Here is a 22,975-nt window from a genome sequence, read left to right on the forward strand (position 1 = left end):
AACTGTTTCTATCCAATAAATAAATAAAGATAATAAAAATAGACAAGATAAACATATTAAGGAAGTACCTGGACCGAGTAATATCCCAAATTAACCAATCATTTCCTGCAACAGCTCCAACTTTGAAGGTATTTTTTAAACACCAGTGTGCCGACATTAATGGCATCTGTTCTGCTTCAAGAGATAAAATAGCTTGTTGGGCCAAAAGATCATAAAACCGGATTGTTCCATTCTTCTCTGCAACCATCAGCTGTGATACAAAGAAAAATAATATTCAATCACTTAACTCATTAGTTAATCTGAGAAGCAGGTAGAGGCTCTATTACAAATGGGAGCTCAAAAGGAAATAGAAGCCTATATGAAAGATTACAACCAAATAGAAGTCTTTACAGAAAGTTGGTGAAAGAAAGAACAAAGAAAATTTAGGACGATTTTAAATGTTGATGTATGATCACTAGGAAGAAGAGATTAGGCTGAAGATTCATTGTGGTAAGAGTTATTTTTAACTGATATTTTTAAGAAATGACAATTAAGTATTACTTCTCAGCAGAGAGATCTATTTAAGTGTTATACATCCACAAGCAATGTTAAGTATTTCCAGAATGGATGGCGGCATAACATAAGTTACTCAGTCAATCTTCACTTAAAAGTTGAATGATGAGGCCCTGGACGCTCAAGTATGAGGTGTAAATGATCGTGTATGATCGTTAGTATCATGTATGCCAGAGAGATGCTGTGGTTCACTCTCTCCTCAACTCTCTCTTATAAACAAACAAACTGAATGACTGCCGAGTTATAAGGTTTTAACAGCTTTCTTATTTCTCCTTCTTCTCCTTCTTTTTGCCACCAAGGTTATCTCTGGGGACTGGTACCTGTACAAAGAATCCAACGCTCCTGGTGGCCAATTACCACTCCCCCCACCCCATGTTTATTAGGACATAGAAATTGAGAGAAGTGTGTGTGTGTGTAGAGATAGATAAGACACCAGCAAATCTGCTTCACCTCTCATGAAGTGTTCCCTCTGCAGGTGGGAAGCAGGGGCTTGAACCTGGGTCCTTGAGAATGGTAATGTGTGCACTTAACTGGGTGTGCCACTGCCCAGGGCCCCGAGCATTCTCGTTTCTTTTTTTTATTTTTTATTTAAGAAAGGATTAATGAACAAAAACATAAGGTAGGAGGGGTACAACTCCACACAATTCCCACCACCCAATCCCCATAGCCCACCCCCTCCCATGATAGCTTTCCCGTTCTCTAGCCCTCTGGGAGCATGGACCCAGGGTCGTTGAGGGTTGCAGAAGGTAGAAGGTCTGGCTTCTGTAATTGCTTCCCTGCTGAACATGGGCGTTGACTGGTCGGTCCATACGCATTCTCATTTCTAAAAAGGGTATGTGCACAAGAATAGATATAGGACTCCTTTGATGATTATATGAATTAATGTATGAAAGGTACCCTCCCTACAGTGCTTGATAAATAAGTCAGCAGATAGTTGTTACTATTATTTTAATATCCTAAAACACCACTGATTTAAGATGTTCAATAAGTCAGTTTCCTTTCTTCCTTCCCTCCTTTGCTTTTTCCCCTTCCTTCCTTCCTGCTTCCTCATTTCCTTCCACTTTATAAACTGCACATGTTCTGAGATGAAACTCTGATTATACAAAATATAAAAATGAGAAAGATATAGACTGAAAAAAATTGCCATTAGGATTTCCATTTGTATTTATGGGAGTTCAAACAGAGTTTGTTTCAAATTCATGTGAATAACTGTGAGAGCAATTGTTGCCCAAACAAAGTACTTTGAAAAACAAACTAAGCAAAACAAATCCAATATATTATATCCATCCACCCCGCCAACTATAAAGTAGTTGTGAACACTGAATCAGTGGATCCTGAGAAATAAAGGACTGAGCTCTTTATAATGTTTTTGACAAAGGCTGCATGTGTTTCTGTTTTGAGGCACCTCGTTGGATATATATGGATAGATTAAAGTAGAACTCACAGCCAACAGCATTATAACTCATGTCTGAACAAACATTTCAATAATGTCTACAAACAATCTTAAGCAACACACGCATTTTCTCCACAAAGCACATGGCAGCCTTCCTGTACTTGGGAATACAAAACAGCACTTTCAAGCTATACTTGGGAGTCATTTTACATGGTGAAGTCACTAACACAAAGCACAAAAAATGTGACAAGCAATAGGCCATAAACAGAACTCTTGTTTACAGTATGAAATTGAAGATGGAAGATAGTTGCCTTATTTGGATTTTGCTGGGAAATATATACATTAGCGGTGGTAATTTCTTAAATTAACACACTGATGCTTCTTCTTTTCACAAAAGGATTTTTAGTACACACTGATGTTTGATAGCATTTGACCCACAGTGGAATTTCTTTCTGGAAACTAGAATTATGGCCAGTTCCCCTAAACTCTGCCACTGTTTTATCAATTCAGTTTATATAATAGTCTAAGTCCTTAACTGTCATTTCAATACTGTTTACAAACATTTCAGTATTTGCCTTCCTCAAGAAACTTTTTTTTTTCTCCCCTCAAGAAACTTTTAAAATGAGGTTGTGACATCTTCAGACTCCACTTCTACTGCCAATTCTTCGGGGTCAGGAAGGGGCTCAATGGTAGAGTGGATACATGCTGCTATGCCTAGATATTCCCCCTGCAGTTGCTACATAGTCTGCTACATGTACTGACCTTAATGAGAAATGTGAACATTTATTAAAACCTCTATCCAAGAACTTTAATCTTAATGCTTAATTTTTGGTTCTTTCTAATCCTTTTCTACTTATATACTTTATTTTTGATCTTTCTTTTCCTTCCCTTCCTTTCCCCCTTCCCTCCCCTGTCTTCCCTTTCCTTTCTTTCTTTTTTTTTCTTTAAATATTTAATTTATTTTTAATGAGAGAAATATAGAAAGACATATACAGGGTACAGGAGAGGGAGAGAAAGAGAAAGAAAGAAAGAGACCAAGATGAGAGAGCACTGCCCAGCTCTAACTTATGGCCTTTCATTTTTTTTTTTTAAAGATATTATTTATTTATTTATTTATGAAAAAGAGGAGAGAGAGAGAAAGAGCCAGCTACCAGTCTGGTACATGTGCTGCCAGGACTGAACTCGGGATCTCATGCTTGAGAATACAGTGCGCCAACTCCTGGACACCCCCTTCCCTTTCTTTCTTTCTTTTCTTTCTTTCTTTCTTTCTTTCTGTCTCTCTCTCTCTCTCTCTCTCTCTCTCTCTCTCTCTTTCTTCCTTTCTTTATTTTTGTCTCCAGGGTTATCACTGGGGCTCAGTGCCTACACCACTGAATCCACTGCTCCTGGTGGCCATTTTCCCCCCCATTGTTGTTATTGTTGCTGCTGTTGGATAGAAGAGAGAAATTGAGAGAGGAGGGGAAGACAAAGAGGGGGAGAGAAAGACAGGCACCTGCAGACCTGCTTCACGGCTTGTGAAGTGACCACCCCCCCACCTCCAGGTGGGGAGCCAGGGGCTCGAAACAGCATCCTAGCACCACTCCTAGAGCATTATGTGTGCTTAACCTAGTGTGCTACTGCCCAACCCCCCTTTAAAATTCATTTATTGGATAGAGATAGTCAGAAATTGAGAGGGAAAGGGGTAGAGAGGGAGAAAGACAGAGACACCTGCAGCCCTGCTTCACCAGTTGTGAAGCTTTCCCCCTACAGGTGGGGACTGGAGGCTTGAACCCAGGTCTTTGCACATTATAACATGCACTCAATCAGGTGTGCCACCACTGACCCCCTTTCCTTTCCTTTTTTTTTTTTTTTAAGATTTTATTTACTTATTCATGAGAAAGATAGGAGAGAGAGAGTGAGAGAGAAAAAGAGCCAGACATCACTCTGGTACATGTGGAGCCAGGGATTGAACTTAGGACCTTATGCTTGAGAGTCCACTGCTTTATCCACTGTGCTAACTTCTGGACCAACCCTTTCCTTTTCTTTTTTGCATAACCATTATACTATTTTCCCACCTTAATTTCTATCTTTCTTAAGCATATCATTAAAATTCTGTCATACAACATCTCTGTTGCTTATTTGTTTCTATATTTCAGAATATTTGGAAGTCCTTGCTCTAAATTTGCACAAACTCAAAATTAATATATTCTTTAATATATTAATATATATTAATACAATATATATAATTATATATATAATAATTATATAATATAATATATATAATATATATAATTATATATATATAATTAATATATTCTGTAATATATTCTTTCTGTATATATAAACTTTTTCAGGTCTTTTAATGTCAGTAGAGTACATTCTTCTCTGTTATTAAGGTATATTCTTCACATGAAGCAGAGAGGAGAGACAAACCAGAGTATCATTCTAGTACATGCGGTGCTGGGAATAGAACTGACTTTGATGCTCTGTCAGATGAACCATATTTCCATCTGTACCTACAAGTAACCCTTGCCAAACACATTACCTCGTTTTTGCAGTCTTTTGGGTCACTCTTTGATTTTTCTTGTCTACCTTAGATAGACTAACTTGAAAATGTCAGTTTCAGCATGTCATTACAACTGAACTTAAAAATTTAAAATATAGGAAGGTGATTCAGAGGCACCATTAGGAGTATGGACTTCAGAGTTAACAGCATGGAGTCAAAGTCCAGCATCACTACTTAGAGGCAGTATGATCTCTGTTAAGTTATTTAAGCTCTATTAATCATAGCTTCCACTTCCTCATCTTGTAAATGGACGTTTTTGAAGATTAACTGAGTGTAGACACTTGTAAAGTTCTTAAAAAAGAACCTGCCACATAATAAGCACTCACTCAATTTTAATTGCTTGTCATTTTTGACACTGTTATTACTACTTTAACAACCTAGTGGTTCATAATAGGCTACCATAGCAGATCAAATCCAGAAGGTTTCTTTATTTTTTTGGTTTTGTTTCGTTACACAATTTTGGTCTTGATGAAAATGAGTCAGCAAAAGAAGAAAAATCGGTGGGTTCATGATTATGTATTTTATAGAATTCTTAGGAAGTTCATAGGAGAAGTAACTATGCCAAAGAGTCATATAGTCTGGAAAGTACAAATCTGTGTACAAAATCATTTAACAGTTACCGAAAGATACAAAAGTCAAAAGACCTCCACAGACCAGGCTCTCAGTGAGTACCTCCCTAATACTTCCTCTCCACTTTTCCAAGCTTTGGGTCCAGGATTGCTCAACAATTTGTTTGGCTTTGTATGTTAACTCTCTTTTCAGTCACCAGGTTCCAGATGCCATCAGGATGCCGGCCAGACTTCCCTGGATTGAAGACCCCACCAATGTGTCCTGGAGCTCAGCTTCCCTAGAGCCCCACCCTACTAGGGAAAGAGAGAGGCAGACTGGGAGTATGGACCGACCAGTCAACGCCCATGTTCAGCGGGGAAGCAATTACAGAAGCCAGACCTTCCACCTTCTGCAACCCTCAATGACCCTGGGTCCATGCTCCCAGAGGGATAGAGAATAGGAAAGCTATCAGGGGAGGGGGTGGGATATGGAGATTGGGTGGTGGGAATTGTGTGGAGTTGTACCCCTCCTACCCTATGGTTTTGTTAATTAATCCTTTCTTAAAGAAAAAAAAAAGAAAAAAAAAACAAATAAAACATAGTGGGAGCTAGAACTTAAGAGGGCACTAATAACAGAATCAGTAATTTAGGACATCATGGGGCTAAAGGATAGGAACTGACCCTATGTGAAAAAAGTTTACAGAGTCATTAAATGAAATAGTATTTAACAATTAACATTTGCTGACTGCTTTCTCAATACCAGGAACTGTGCTAGATGCTTTATTTTAATTTTATTTTTTTAATAAAGTCTCTTTTTTCTTTTTAATAGTATCTTTTGACTCTACCACCCGATTTTCTTCTTCTTTTTTTATTTTTATTTTTTTATTTACCAGAGCACTGCCAGCTCTGGCTTATGGTGGTGCAGGGAATTGAACCTGGGATATTGGAGCCTCAGGCATGAGAGTCTGTTTGCATAACCATTATGCTATCTATTCCCGCCCCTAAATGCTTTATTTAAATGTATTTTCTCATAAGCAAAATTTAACGTTTTTACTTTTAAAATAATGACTCCTGCTACTAGAGTCTGGGTATCATCTTTTAGACTGTAATCTATCAAAGTACAGGAGAAGTATACTTTTAATATATGTTATCTGTGGATGACAGTTGTCAAACAAAATTTTTTAATTGTTTTCCAAAGGAAAAATAAGGAGGCACAGAACTCTGGTACATTGTGGAACTATACCTTTGTAACATTGTAAACCATCATTCAATTACTGGTGAAAATTTAAAAAAAGGGGTGGAGGATAGCATAATGGTTATGCTAACAGATGCTCATGCCTGAGGCTCCAAAGTCCCAGGTTTAAACCTCTATACCATCATAAGCCAGAGCTGGTTAAAATAAATAAATAAATAAAATTTAAAAAAGCTTTTTAAATGTAGAGATTTCTAGACGAATTAGTCTTTGAGGTAGAAGGTTATTGACTTTTCTCTTCTAGGTATGTACGTATTACATATGAACTTTTTCAGTGTAATACACACACACACACACACACACACAAACACACAACTATGTTATAAATAAAAACCTTATAAGATTCTTCAGGATGCCAGCACACACTCATTCCAGGGGAACGAAGAATAAAATGAGCTGTCTGCACTCCTTCCAAGTTCCAAATCCTAATAAAAGAAGTGGAGCATAATGTTAGATATTTTTAATGTATCACTACTAAAATATGAGACCTTTGTGAAGTAATTCAAAAACACTAACTGAAGATTATAAAATAGACACTTTTTCTTAAAAGTATATCTTTCAAATAAAATGATAGTATAATTATTTTTAGAAAATGTGCAAATAGGATGAATTTAAGTTTTTACCATATTCAATCATGGAAAAGCAGATACATTTTCCTAATAATTTAACACAGCAATGCTGTATATTAAATTATTTACATGTTCTTTATTTTGTGGGCAGAATCTTGAAGTTTCTAGGTCACTAATCAGGCTGCATTCCTACTTCAGTGGTTATTTCAATTACCAATCATTTCTGCTAGAATACTCTCCCCACACTTCACCACCTGACCCCCCCCCCCCCCCGCCCCAACCCCTCCAGCACTGCTCAGCTCTGGCTTATGGTGGTGTGAAGAACTGAAACTGGGACTGTGGAGCCTCAGACATGAGAATCTCTTTGTATAACCATATATCTCCTCTGCTGTTCCCCATCTCTCTCAATTTCAATGTCCTGTCAAATTAACAAACAAACAAATCTTAAAAGAAAAAACAAGATAGAGGATGAGATTAGAGAGACAGACGGGAGAAACACCATAGTGTTCATAAGTAGGGCTTCACTACTTTTGAAACCTCTTCTGTGAAAGTGCATCTGTGTGGTGGCCAAGGGCTCAAACTCAGGTCCTTGCGCATAGTAAAATTTGTGCTCTACTGAGTGAGCTATCTCCTAGCATCTGCCCCACCACACAAGTCTCATTTTTAAAGAGCATCTTTTGACTCTGTGAATAGAACCTGACACTTAACAAAGGAAAGAGAAAAAAACAAACGAATGAAAAGCAGCAACTGACTTAAAAGTCAGAAAGGTCATCCAGATTATTTTACAGGGTTAAGATAAATGAGTTATGGTTTGTATATGCTTACTAAACAAACAAAATTTTCTAGTTGTATAGTCCAAATCCTAAATACGCAAAATACAAGACATTGGGTTGAAATGAGTTATCATAACTAAATTAGCTATACTTTAAGTCTTTTAAAAAATGTTTTAAAATTATCTTTACTTATTTACTGGATAGAGATAGCCAGAAATTGAGAGGGAAGGAGGAGATAGAGAAGAAGAGATAAAGAGAGACACCTGCAACCCTTCACTACTTCACTACTAATGAAACTTTCCCATACAGGTGGGACCGGGGACTTGAACCCAGATCTTTGGATATTGTAACATGTGTGCTTAACCAGGTGTGCCACCACCTGGCCCTAAATTGTAAAGTCTTATTGGTTTTTTTCTTTATTATTATTATTTTTTTGATAGACTCCATCATCAAGTTCTTTTCAAATCCTTCTGTGGAGTCCAACTCATTTTCTTGTGACTTCAGTAGACGATTCATCTAGGGAACATTAGGTCTATCAGATGAAACTTCAGTTTAGATATATTTTTGCAGTAATTCATATATAATAAACACACACACATCTTAAACATAAAGCTCAGAAAGAAAACACTCAGATGGAATAGCACCCATATTAAGAAACAGTGCTCCCCAAACCCCCAAATTCATTTTGTAATCATTTCATCATATTTCCGTGTACTCTCACAAATAGTACCCACTAAGCTGATTTTCTTTTCCCTTTTTCCCTTCCTTCCTTCCTTCCTTCCTTTCTTTCTTTCTTTCTTTCTTTCTTTCTTTCTTTCTTTCTTTCTTTCTTTCTTTCTTTCTTTCTTTCTAATTGCTAGCAGAGTTAATGCTGGGGCTTGGTATTTGTACTACAAATCTACCACTTCTGGTAGCCATATTTTCTACCTTCTCTCCTTCACCAACTTTGTTTTATTTGATGGGAAAGAGGTTAGTCAAGAGAGGAATGAAATGGAGAGGCAGAGAGAAAGACAAAATACCTGCAGTATTACTTCACCACTTGTAAAGCTGCCCTCTATTGGGGGGTTTGAACCCCGGTCCTTGTGCCATAGTCTGGCTCCTATGCTGACTCCTAACACTATAGCCAACTTGTGCTTGTTTCCTAAGCACCATAAACATGAAATCATGAGATATATTTTCAAGGTCTGGCATCTTTTATTTACCATTATTTTATAAAACAGCCTTGCTGCATGTTGTTGCATTCTGTTCATTCTCATTACTTAATATGTTGATCCACTAAATTAAGTATTCTTCAATGTGTTCATCTGTTCTATTGCTAACATCTTTAGGTTGTCACTTAATATTTTTTTTATTACCCTTATTTATTGGATAGAGATAGCCAGAAACCGAGAGAGTAGGAGACAGACAGGGGTGGGGAGGGAGAAAGATACCCACAGTACTGCTTCACCACTTGCAAAATTTCCCCCCTGCAGATGGAGACAGGGGGCTCGAACATGGGTCCTTGCACACTGAAACGTGTGCTCAACTAGGTGTGCCACCACCCCACCCCCAGGTTGTTTCTAATTTTGGTCATTTACTAAGAATATGGCTATGAACCTTTTCTGCATGTTTTACTGGGTATAGCTGGTAGATACCAGCTGCCCTATGCCAGATAAGAGTGTTTCCACTATAGCAGGAATAATCTATGCATTTGGAAACTCTTATGTTAATACTTGCAAATCTAATACCAAGGGGGCTGGGTGGTGGCACATTCAGTTAAGTGCATATAGTACAAAACGCAAGGACCCAAGAAAGTATTTGGGTTCGATCCCCTACTCCCCAACCCACAAGTGGTGAAGCAGGTTTGCAGGGTCTATTTTTCTCTCTTCCTCTCTACCTCCATATTCTCCTCTTAATTTCTCTCTGTCCTATCCAATAAATGGAGAAAATGGCTGCCAGGAGCAGTGGATTCATAGTGCTAGCACTGAGCCCCAGTGATAGCCTTGGGGGGGGGGGGCTAAATCCAATAAATTTATTGAGTGAATTACCTAAAAGTTCACTGAAACTATAGAATCATATATCATATATCCCCCAAAATAATACATCATAGAAAGAGAAAGATTAGTCAACAATTTGTTTGGCTTTATATGTTGACTCTTTCAGCCACGAGGGTCCAGATGCTAGCATGATGCTGACCAGACTTCCTGGGAACAGACAACCCCACCAGTGTGTCCTGGAGCTCTGATTCCCCAGAACTCCGACTCACTAGGAAAAGAGAGAGACAGGATGGGAGTATGGATCGACCTGTTAACACCCATGTTCATCGAGGAAGCAATTACAGAAGCCAGACCTTCCACCTTCTGCATCCCACAATGACCTTGGGTCCATACTCCCAGAGGGTTAAAGAATAGGAAAGCTATCAAGAGAGGAGGTGGGATACGGAGTTCTGGTGGTGGGAACTGTGTGGAGTAGTACCCCTCTTATCCTATGGTTTTGTGTCTCCTTTTTATAAATAAATAAAAAAAAAAAAGAAAGTGAAAGATATCAGGGTTCATATTCTTTTTTTTTTTTTTTTTTTTTTAACCAGACTACTACTCAGCTTTTGCTTATAGTGGTATATAGGATTGAACTTGGGACTTTGGAGTCTCAGGCATGAGAGTCTCTTTGCATAACCATTATGCTATCTACCCCAGCTGGGTTCACATTCTTAATACATATAGTCAAATATGTGGGACAATAACAGACCACTTATAAAAATATAATGTTATCAAGTCAAACTATTTTGACAAAATATCAATTAAATACCTATTTAAATGTTTGCAAGGGAAACTTAAAAAAAAAAAAAAGGCTTTATGGTAAATTTGACGTACTGACATATTTGACCAGTGCCAATAACACAGGTCAAATCAAAGGTGTACACACTGCCTTACTCTTCAAGTAAAAGAAAATGACAATATGGATACAATATGACTATAACTACATTAGTCATTCCCATCCCTCCCAATTGGATGGTCCTAGGTAAAACCACTTAAATTTAGCTGTCTTGGTGTATTGAACCAAAGTAAGACTCTGGGGTAGGGGGGGAAGGTTAAGGTCCTGGAACATGATGGCAGATGAGGACCTAGAGGGGGCTGAATTGTTATGTGGAAAACGGAAATGTTATACATCTACAAACTATTGTATTTTACTATAGACTGTAAACTATTAATCCTCCAATAAAGAAATAAAAAAATTATCTGTGACATGCATGGATAAAGAGCTATCCATATGGAAGCTTATGAATTACACTTTACTTTGTGTAGATTGTTGTTAAAATTAATGCCACATTTCAGACTAAATGCTTTTCAGACTACTAAATATACCCTATCCTGAGTTTTAGATGTCCCATTTAGAAAAAAAAAATCCCGCCAATAAGGTACTAGCATACTAAAGATATCCTAGATACTCTCAATAGTCTTTTAATTGACATTTAGTGGAAAGAGATGTTCCCTCTGAGAACTCAAGAGGAAATTTCCAGGGTACTATTCTGTTCTTTTTATTTGTTCTTCATTTTTAATTGGCAACTCATTGTCTGTTAGGGAGTTCATTGTAGAATGAAATTTCTGCTACCAAATGTTTTTCACAACACAGACAAAAGAGGAATGGGTAACATTAAACGACACATCTGTAACCATTTGGCCCTAACTGCTAACGTAAAAAATACAAACCACAATCTTTCTAAAAGACATGACTGGACCAAATGAATCACTGTGTTGATGAATTAAATATGAAACCAAGGGGCAAAACGAAAGCAAGATCAAACACATATCAAGGGGGTAGGAGAGAACTCACCCAGCAGAGCACAACTATACCATGTGTGATCTCCTGGGTTTGAGCCCTGGCCCCACATGGGAGTACCACAGCACTGGGGGAAGTTCTTTGAATGCTAGAATGGTGCTGTGGTATCTTTCCCTATCTCTCTCTATTGGAAATAAAAAGAATGAAAAAGTCATCCCAGGAGCAGTAGAACTGTGCAAAAAAGATGTGCAAGAAGCCCCCCACCAAGATATCTAAAAATATTATACCAAGATGCAATTATAAGGATGATAAAGCACTTTATAATATTACTAGGTGCAAGAAAGGGACTTCTGACATTCTTAGATACACATTTTACTGAGTTTATTATGGTACAATGAAAATTTTAACTTTCTCAGTTCCAAATAATCAGTTATTAATTATTAGTTACAATGTTATGCATTATTAAAAGAAAAAACAGGGTAAATTAAAGTAAACACACAATTATAAGAAAAGCAAAAATGTCTGGTTTTAAGTGCAAGAAGATGTCAGAAATGAGACCACATCGCTGAAGCACAAACCTTGGGAGTAGATGGATGAATTTGGACAGTGGGTAGGATAGGCTAATGTGGTGAATTAAATAAACTCTGCTAGCTTGAGGCTTAACATAGACTTTGAAAACTTTGGTAGCCAGACAACACTTTATAGTAGAGGCATTAAAATGGCAATAATAGTATAAATCCATAATTCTGTGAAGGGTATTTTTTTGTACATGTCACTATTAATGCATCCAAAGTGAGATTGGATTAATACTGTATTTAAAAATTACTTGGGCAGGGGACATGTGGTGGTGCACTTGGTTAAGCACACACATTACAGTGCAACAGGACCCAGGTTCAAGCCCTTTTTCCCCACCTGCAGGGAGAACACTTCATGAGTGGTGAAGCAGTGCTGCACGTCTCTCTCTGTCTCTTTCCTTACCTCTTGATTTCTCTGTCTGTATAGTGGTTATGCAACAGACTTTCATGCCTGAGGCACCTAGGCTCAATCCCCAGCACCAGCATAAGCACTTTGGTAAATGAAATAAAATGAACAGCACTTTGGTAAATGAAATAAAATGATATGGTTCTCCTTTACCATGGTTGCAACCCAGGTTTAAGCCTGGTTCCCACCACAATAAAGGAAGCTTAGGTGTTGTGCTCTCTATTGCACGCTCCCTCTCTGTTTCTTTTCTTTTCTTTCTTTTTTTTTTAAATTTTATTATCTTTATTTATTGGATACAGACAGCCAGAAATCAAGAGGGAAGGGGGTGACAGAGAGGGAGAGAGACAGACACCTGCAGCTGTGCTTCACCACTCGGAAAGCTTTCCCCCTGCAGGTGGTGACCAGGGGCTCAAACCTGGGTCCTTGTGCATTGTAATACATGCGCTTAACCAGGTGTGCCACCACCTGGCCCCTCCCTCTGTTTCTAATAAAAACAAAAACAAAACAAAACAAAATAACAATAACAACAACAAAACTTGAGACTATTCAACAAACAGTACTGGTATACTAGCTGTATTAGTGACAAAAGAAAATGATTACTGACTTGAGAATAAGAATCTTAAGGGTTAAAATTAGTACTTTTTAATAATTAAGAGCAAGGAAAAAAATATAATCAAATACTATGTTTTCAAGAGGAAAGGTTCTTTCAAACCTAACCCTGAGAAAGCATCTCTCTCTCTCTCTCTCTCTCTCTCTCTCACACACACACACACACACACACACACACCCGTCCCAATGTAAATCTTTATGAAGAGTTGGAGGGGTTAAAATTTCTCATAATTCTATATGGTGCTGTTTTGTTTTCTCAAAACTATATATGATTTCATACATACAGTTTTAATATAGTTTTTGCTGATTTGCAGAAACAGTTGCAGGTCCTTGAGTAACATTTTGTTCTATGTTGATGAGAAAAAAAAAAAAAAAAAAGATTCCCAGTTGGGGCCACTACCTGTGTGAAGTTTGCATGTTGACATCTCTCTATGTCCAAATGGAATTTCTTTGGATATTCCGGTTTCTTCTCCTATCTCAGTTATATGAACATTAGCTTCATGGGTATGTTTAAATAATAACGATAAAAGAGAGGGAAAAGAGAAAACAAGAACATAGCCCCTGTCAGGATGAAAGGTTGTCCTGTCCAGAGGTGGTGCCCTGAGTTACTTCTTGACTTGTATAGTGGGATGAAAAATGAACAAATGGGGGGGGGGGGAGTTGGATACAGTTTATGGTTTAAAATAGCAGGGAAACAATTGCAGAAGCCAGACCTTCCACCTTCTGCACCCCACAATGACCTTGGGTCCATACTCCCAGAGGGATTAAAGAATAGGAAAGCTATCAAGGGAGGGGATGGGATATGGAGTTCTGGTGGTGGGAACTGTGTGGAGTTGTACCCCTCTTATACTCTGGTCTTGTCAGTGTTTCCTTTTTACAAACAAAATAAAAAAAATTGCTTTAGGGAAAGGAAAAAATAATTCATCTGGATAGTGTGCCTGCTTTGCCATGCATGAGACAGATCCAAATTTGAGCCCAGTCCCTAGAACGCTAGGGGCAGCCTGGATACTGTGGTGTCTTTTTCTTTCTCCCTCAATCTTTCTGTATCTATCTGAAAATGTTAGGTGAGGTGAGGTGAGGAGGGGTGGGGAGGGGAGGGGAGGGCATAAGAGGGGAAGGGAGGGCAGAGGAAGGGAGGGGAGGGGAGGAGAGGGGAGAGGAAGGAGAAAGTAATGGAGAACTTATGATTTTTACTTAGAAACCCCCCTTTTGTTAAATTAAAAATATGCCATGAGAACTTAACTCTTGTTTATTTCAAGCAGTTCATGACAAAGATAGTTTAGCTATGCTTTACTTAAACCTATAGTTTCTAAGAGTCTAGCGAGAAATATTAAGAAATACTTAACTTCACAAGTTTATCACTGAGGTAAGATACTTCCCCAGGCCATCCTAGAGAAGAATTAACATTTTACCTAACACACACACACACACACACACACACACACACACACACACACACACACACAAACACAATGGAATTTTGAAGAATAGGAACTGTGAGAAATTGTGTTACACTTAAAAATAACTTTAAGTGTGGTCTAGGAGGTGGCACAATGGATAAAACATTGGACTCTCAAGCACAAGGTCTTGAGTTCAATCTCTGGCAGCAAATGTACCAGAGTGATGTCTGGTTCTCTCTCTCTCTTCCTATCTTTCTCATGAATAAATAAATAAATAAATAAAATCTTTAAAAAATTACTTTAAAATTAAATTCTAAACTACAAAGAAATACCATGTGGTAGTTTTCAAACAAATCATATGTAATAATATAATTTTCCATACTACTCAGCTGTAAAAAATGGTGACTTCACTGTTTTCAGCCGATCTTGGATGGACCTTGAAAAAATCATGTTGAGTGAAATAAGTCAGAAACAGAAGGATGAATATGGGATGATCTCACTCTCAGGCAGAAGTTGAAAAACAAGATCAGAAAAGAAAACACAAGTAGAACCTGAAATGGAATTGGCATATTGCACCAAAGTAAAAGACTCTGGGTGGGTGGGGAGAATACAGGTCCATGAAGGATGATAAATGACATAGTGGGGGTTGTCCTGTTAAATGGGAAACTGGGGAATGTTATGCATGTACAAACTATTGTATTTACTGTTGAATGTAAAGCATTAATTCCCCAATAAAGAAATAATTAAAAAAAAAAAAAAGAAGGGAAATCACTGGGCAGAACCTGGACTAGAGTTGGTGTATTGCACCAAAGTAAAAGACCCTGAGGCGGGAGGTTCTGGAACATGATGACAGAAGCGGATCTTAGTGGGGATTGTATTGTTATATGGAAAACTGGGAAATGTTATGCATGTACAAACTATCATATTTTACTGTCAACTGTAAACCATTAATTCCCCAATAAATATTTTTTTAAAAAAGAAAAAATATATATGTAATTTTCCAGTGCTTTGAGTAAAAGGACTTTTCCTTTTATTAACACAAATGTTAATCTAATGCTAGTGACACCACCCAGGAAATGTTAACACTTACACATTTCCAAGAAAAAATTTTAACAAGGGGCCAGGCAGTGGCACACTTGGTTAAGTGCACACATTACAGTGTGCAAGGATGAAGGTTACAGCCCCTGGTTCCCACCTGCAGGGGAAAAGCTTCATGAGTGGTGAAGCAGGGCTGCAGGTGATGCGCTCTTCCCCTCTCTATTACCCCCTCCCCTCTCAATTTTTCTGTCTCTATCCAATAATAAGTAAATAAAAACATCTGACAAAAAAAAAAAGAAAAAACTTTAACATACTTTACAACTTAAATTTTTTTTTAAAGAATTTGTTTATTCATGAGAGAGATAGAAGAAGAGAAAGAATCAGACATCATTCTGGTACATGTGCTGCTGGGGATCGACCTCATGGTTGAGGATCCAATGTTTTATCCACTGCACCACCTCCTGGACCACACAACTTAAAATTTGACTATGTGCTATGAAAGAGTACAAGTCCTATTATTTATCATTCACATAAATGAACTTTCGAAACAAATCTGAAAATTGCTTTATGTGTATGCATCTCATACATACAATTCACTTAATATAATCACATAAGAGCTGCATAAAACAAGCTTTAATCACTATAACCACTGATAGAAAATATATTCCATGAATTACTGGTTTTGTATTGTATTTACAAAGGCACATGAGGGGAGAACAAAGAGTTGGATATTAGAGTAGTCTGTTAATGAAATAGCTTAAGACTCCCCCGCCCCAATACCAAAGCTTCCTTCAATGCAATAGGGCTAGTCTTGAACCTGGGCCACACACATAGCAAAGCAGCACATTATCTCAGTGACCTATTTTGCCAGCCCATTAATTTTATTTTATCCCACTCTGAAAAACTCTTACTACAACTATGCAACAATCTTTGATCTGAAGACTTTGATCTGAAATGTTACACAGAAATTAGGAGTATTTCAAAAGATAAACAGAGAACTGTATTTCTGGTGTTATTTAGCAATGATATTATAATGAAAAAAAATCTGATTTTAGTTTGTACCTGTAATTATTTAGGCATGGTTGATTTGCTTTAAGTGGGGACTAACTTCCCAAATCTTCAGTGGTCTATATAATAAGATTCTCAGATGCCTTTTCTGTTTCCCACAAGGACCAATTTTTAAATAGATTGGAAATTTTGTGATTCCAACTAGGATAGGGACTAATTGAGGAAAACTCTATCTTAATTAGGAATCCTGAAGATTTTTTTAAATTTTTAAAAATATTTTTTAATATTTATTTATTTATTCCCTTTTGTTGCCCTTGTTTTTTTGTTGTCATCGTTGTTGGATAGGACAGAGAGAAATGGAGAAAGGAGGGGAAGACAGAGGGGGAGAGAAAGATAGACACCTGCAGACCTGCTTCACTGCCTGTGAAGTGACTCCCTTACAGGTGGGGAGCTGGGGGCTCAAACCAGGATCCTTATGCTGGTCCTTGCACTTTGCGCCACATGCGCTTAACCCGCTGCACTACAGCCCGACTCCCAGAATCCTGAAGATTTTTAAGTGTACTCGGTTAATATGGAAAGAATTTAGCTAGGATGACACACACACACACACACACACACACACACACACACACACACACACACACACACACAAACACACACACCCTGATAAACATTTTTCCCTCTGATAAAATTTTTCAAGAAAATACTTTGAGCCTGTAAATAACCTAGGTAATTTATTCAGTGATTTGGTTACATTCCTAAAAAAAAATCTTCCTTTTCTCCCATTCTTTTAAAAAATGATGACAGCTAGAATATGACAACTAACATCCCATGATTTATTGACAAAGTAAGTGGCATATTCCATGCATCTATTCTTTTAGTCCTAAACTAAAAAAAAAAAAAAAAAAAAAAAAAAAAAGGGTTCTAGAAGTCAATTTCCCTTCACCATAAGTTGTTACCCAAAACTTTTAAAGATTACTGGGGGAAGACCAGGGAAAGGGAATTAACTTCTGATATCATTAGTAGTTACTGTGAGCACTAGGTCTTCTGTTTCTTTTTTATCCCCCAAAGTATGAAATGTTAGCTATACTGATTATGTTTAATAAATACTTGTTGGTCTGATTTGTTCTTACAGAACAGTACTGTTTTTAATATACAAGAACATCTGTTATTTGGCACTGACTGGGAATGAGATGTTCTGCATTAGTGAGTTTTAAAAATAATAAATTTAACCCCAAAACACTTAAGCATTATTGTTACCTTTTTTTGGAGGTAGATAGTAAGACATTTACATAAATATGCACTTATTTATCTTGCAAAAATTATTGAGCTTAACCTTTTTTTGATGATGTAACTAAAGATGATCATAATTATGAACACTACTACATGTTTCCTTTGCATATGCATAGACACATAATATATAACTCAATTTGAATATAGTAAGTATGATAAGGGACTATAAAGGAAAAGGCATAGCAAACAGGAAGCAGATTGGCTACTAAGGCCATGATTTACATTGGAATTCTGCTTTAAAAAAATCTTTCCATAAACAACGAGGGCAATCAAAGAGAAAAAAATGGCCTCCAGGAGCAGTGGATTTGTAGTGCAAGCACCAAGCCCCAGCAATAACCCTGGAGGCAAAAGAAACCAAAAAACTTTTCCTGACAGGGTCTGGGTGGTGGTGCAACTGTTATAATGCACACGTTACAGTGAGGGATAAGCTGGATTCAAGTTCATGTTTCCCACCTACAGGGGGCAAGTTTCACAAGTGGTAGAGCAGTGCTGCAAGTGTCTCCCCTTCTCTGTATCTCAGCTTCTACCAAAACAGAAAAAACTGGTTGTTAGAACACTAGAGTTGTGGAGGTACAGAGTCCCAGTGATTGATAATCCCAGTGGCACATAAATAAATATCCCCAACTCTTATGAGATTCTCCCTCCCTTTCTTTCTCCTTTCCTTTCCTTTTCCCTTTCCTTTCCTTTTCTTTCCTTTCCTTTCCTCCCCTTCCCTCCCCTCCCCTCTCCTTCCTTTCTATTTCTTTCTTTCTTTATCCCTATTTATTTATTTGTAGTGGTGCTAGGCATGGAGTTGTACTCATTCTCACCATTCACTCACTGAATAACCATCTTACAAAACCAGTCTTCTAGGTGCAATGATGACTATGTGACAAACCAAGGCTAACTCTGTAAAATACCCTTCTAGTGCAAAGGCCTGAGCAGTCTACTAAAGAAAAAATTTCTCATACCCCAGAATAGTCTGTTTCTTATTACATTTTATTTTCATCTGCAAATTGTGCAAATGAAGTATGAAGAAATAACATGACAAAGGTTCTTAAGAACTGGTACTAGGATTTTTTAAAATATAAATTCTTCATAAACAAGACAATAAACTTTTGTAGACATGACTGTAAATACAATTTCACTAAGTTCTTCTATATAATGCTTGATTTTGATCAGAGAAAATCAACACCTACTTTTTCAATGTTAAAAATCTAAAACTTCAAAAAAAAACCTAAAACTTCTTAAAGAACAGGGAAATGAAAATAGTACAGTGTAATGCTTCAGATTAAAGATTGGCTGTCTTGGATCTTCATTTATAAAAAGGGAATACAAGATTCAGTGGGGAAACAATTACAGAAGCCAAACCTTCCACCTTCTGCATCCCACAATGACCTTGGGTCCATACTTCCAGAGGGTTAAAGAATAGGAAAGCTATCAGGGGAGGGGATGGGATATGGAGATCTGGTGGTGGGAATTGTGTGGAGTTGTACCCCTCTTATCCTATGGTTTTGTCAATGCTTCCCTTTTATAAATAAAACATAAAAAATGGGGGGGCCGGGCAGTGGCACACCTGGCTGAGTGCTCACATTACAGTGCGCCAGGACTCTGGTTCAAGTCCCCGGTCCCCACCTGCAGGGGGAAAGCTTCATGAGTGGTGAAGCAGGGCTGCAGGTGTCTCTCTGTCTCTCTTCCTCTTTATGTCCCCTCCCTTCTCAATTTCTAGCTGTCTCTTTCCAATAAATAAATAATAAAGATAATTAAGAAAAAAAGAATAGGAAAGCTATCAAGGGAGGGGATGGGATATGGAGTTCTGATGGTGGATGGTGATTGTGTGGAATTGTACCCCCCCTTTTTTTTTTAAGGTGGGTAACGGGGACTTGAACTGGGATTCTTTTTTTTTTTAATATTTATTTAATTTCTTTTTGTTGCTCTTGTTGTTTTTATTGTTGTTATTGATGTAGTCATTGTTGGATAGGACAGAGAGAAATGGAGAGAGGAGGGGAAGACTGAGGGGAGGAGAGAAATACAGACACCTGCAGACCTGCTTCACCACCTGTGAAGGGACTCCCCTGCAGGTGGGGAACCGGGGGCTCGAACCAGGATCTTTATGCAGGTCCACTGCTTAACCCGCTGCACTACCGCCCGACTCCCGTAATTGTACCCCTCTTATGCTATGGTGTTGGTATGCTTCTAAATTCTGCTTCTAAGACCTTCTGTTTTGATCATCACATTAGGTTCGCTTAGGATGTGGTCTATTTATATAATCACTGTTTTACCTGGGTCCCGCCTTGCCTGCAGGGTATTGGTTTAATCCCCACTGGTTAGATGGAAGCTTTCTATGTTCTTTTTGAGCTCTTTTTTTGCTCTGCCCCCTCTCCTAGTCATTTCCTTTCACTTGCCAGTTCTGGTGAAGAGATGCATAAAAGGCAATGTATCTGATTAATAAATGAGATACTGCTTCCCAGCTCAGCCATGAGTCCCTGGTTGTCTGTCTCCCGCCTATGAAGCTAGACCGGCACTATGGTTTTGTTAGTGTTTCCTTTTTATAAATAAAATAAAATAAAGGAATACAAAAGAATCTACTATATAGATGGTTCATGAAGAGTAAATGAATCAGTTAACAGAAAACATTTAGAATAGTGTCTGGTCATATTCTATCATCAATACCAATAATTCTCAAAAGGGAGTTCCAATTCCTAAGTGTCATTTTTGGTTGTCTTAAAGAGGTGCTATAGGCATTTTCTGAGTCACAACTAGGATGCCCAACTTATACATGATTTTTGGATAGTAGGGAAATTTTATAGACATCTTAAAGATGGAACATTTTAAGACAAAAAAATATGACTTTTGTGGTCTTTGCTAGTACTCCCTTCTATGATGCTAACAGTAAATTGTTCACAAACACACACACATAAATACAGTGAGAATACTATTTGCAAAACTATTTTTAATTTTTCAACTTGACATTTTTATACACTGTCTTTGGGATTCTCAGTTCATTATTAAACACTACTCATCAGATCATATCTGTAACATTCTTCACAACACAATAACTCCTTTCTATCATTCTGCTCATATTGCTTAATACTGGAGTTATTTGACCCGGTATATACTTAAGTCTCATACATGTGCAAAGGTAAAATGAGAAGTACTCATGCATTGGAGAGGGTACTTTCCACATAAAAAAAAAAACTGGCTTTGAAGCTCATGTTTGTGTCCTACTCACAACTTAAATAAAGTATGTTTCTTTTATGACAGTTTGTGGAATTTAGATAGATGCTATATTTTCCCTAATTTTAAAAAAGTAACTGGTTAGGGAGTTGGGTGGTACCGCAGTGGGTTAAGTGCATGTGGTGCGATGTGCAAGGACCGGGGTAAGGATCCTGGTTCGAACCTCTGGCTCCCCACCTGCAGGGGAGTCACTTCACAAGTGGTGAATCAGGTCTACAGGTGTCTATCTTTCTCTCCCCCTCTGTCTTCCCTTTCTCTCTCCATTTCTCTCTGTCCTATCCAACAATGATGACAATAATAGTAACTGCAACAATAAAACAAGGGCAACAAAAAAGAATAAATAAATACAAAAAAAAAAAAAAAAAAGGAACTGGCTAAAATAAGAGAAAGAATGTGTAAAGCAACATTACCTGCAGGTATGATCATCACTCACACTTGCGATTTCTTGGCCTTCTTTGGGATCAAACACCAAATCATTAATGAAATCTGAATGTCCATCTAAAATCTAACATAAGGGAAAAGTCAAGAAAAACAGAGGAAAACACCTACAGTATTCTCACCTTATATTTTTTTCTTCACTGCCTAAAAAGCTTTCATGTGTGCTTTTCTTTTCTATAAATATTTCTTAGGCAATTTGCTATTTTTAAAACATGGCTTATACACCCACTTTTGGCAAAGGTTTATCTTGGAAAGAAGTTGATTAACTGCTATTAGTTTGATCTTTCTTTTCTAGTTAATTAATTTCCTACAAAAACACAGATTTTTTTGTTGTTGTTGTTTTTACTGTACCTGTCCTTAAATCACCTCCTATTTTGCTTCTTCCATAAAGTCCAAATAGAAACTAAGACCAAAACAGTCTAAGGGCACTGAAATAGAGACCTTTTAAAATCATACCTGCGGCTCTGCATATTTTCCCCTAATAAACACACAGTACAAACTTCACCTGCTATACTCTTCATTTAACTTTGTTCAACAAGTTGAATGTACTAGACACGCTATTATAATAAGCCCATTGTCATAACAGTCCAGATATCTTGCTCTGACTACAAAACAAGACAAAAAACAAACAAACAAACTTGTAAGACTATAAGAACAAACAAGGTACAATTAGCCTAAATTTTTTCAGTCAAAACTCTACACAGGCCCTTCAGATGTCATATTTAAAATACTGAAGTGATACTATTAGTTCTTCTTCTAAAAGATCAAATTTGATTTCAATTAATATTCCCATGTAACAATAACAAATCATCCCCTAAACCTAAAGTTATAGTTTATACAACAAACTAAATCACCGGTAAATATTTACTTAATGTCTGTTATAATTAGCACACTGACTTTTGATGAATCAAAGGTTTTAAAATAATCTTATTTTTAAACAAATATTTATTTATTTATTCCCTTTTGTTGCCCTTTTTGTTTTATTGTTGTAGTTATTCTTGTTGTCGTCACTGTTGTTGGATAGGACAGAGAGAAACAGAGAGAGGAGGGGAAGACAGAGAAGGAGAAAAAGAGAGACACTGCCTGTGAAGCAACTCCCCTGCAGGTGGGGAGCTGGGGGGCTTGAATGGGGATCCCTGAGCTGGTCCCTGGCCTTTGTGCCATGTGCGCTTAACCTGCTGTGGTAATACCCGACTCCCAAAATAATCTTATTTTTTTTTAATTTATTATCTTTATTTTTATTGGCTAGAAACAGCCAGAAATCAAGAAGGAAGGAGATGATAGAGAGGGAGAGAGACAGAGAGACACCTGTAGCCCTGCTTCACCACTCATAAAGCTTTCCCCTGCAGGTGGGGACCAGGGGCACGAACCCGAGTCCTTGTGCATTGTAATACATGAGTTTAGCCAGGTGCACCACCACCCTGCACCCAATAATCTTATTTTTATTGACATATCATTTTACTATAGCATTATATAAATTTCAGGTGTGCCTCATTAAAAATCAACACGTGCATATAAAAATTAAGTTCATGAAATGTTCAATTCAATTAACCCCCAGTTTACTGTTATCAAAATTCTGTGTTCTGAACACTTGGTTATTTAAA

The 22,975-nt window shown here is 37.5% G+C and overlaps 1 protein-coding gene across 2 annotated transcripts in view; it reads right to left on the reverse strand.

Moving 5' to 3' along the window:
• Positions 1-22,975, reverse strand: part of NUP37 (nucleoporin 37) — a 46,846-nt gene that overhangs the window by 9,666 nt on the left and 14,205 nt on the right. Inside the window, exons 5-7 of one of the 2 annotated variants that reach the window (XM_007527928.3) lie at positions 21,344-21,438; positions 6,625-6,715; positions 69-250 (exon numbers count right to left, since the gene is read on the reverse strand). In XM_007527928.3, the coding sequence (XP_007527990.1) occupies positions 69-250; positions 6,625-6,715; positions 21,344-21,438 (368 nt within the window). The remainder of the gene's footprint in view (positions 1-68; positions 251-6,624; positions 6,716-21,343; positions 21,439-22,975) is intronic. The other variant, XM_060194263.1, reaches the window with a different exon arrangement.

This window comes from Erinaceus europaeus, chromosome 7 (assembly GCF_950295315.1).
Source record: "Erinaceus europaeus chromosome 7, mEriEur2.1, whole genome shotgun sequence".
Taxonomy (NCBI): Eukaryota; Metazoa; Chordata; class Mammalia; order Eulipotyphla; family Erinaceidae; genus Erinaceus; species Erinaceus europaeus.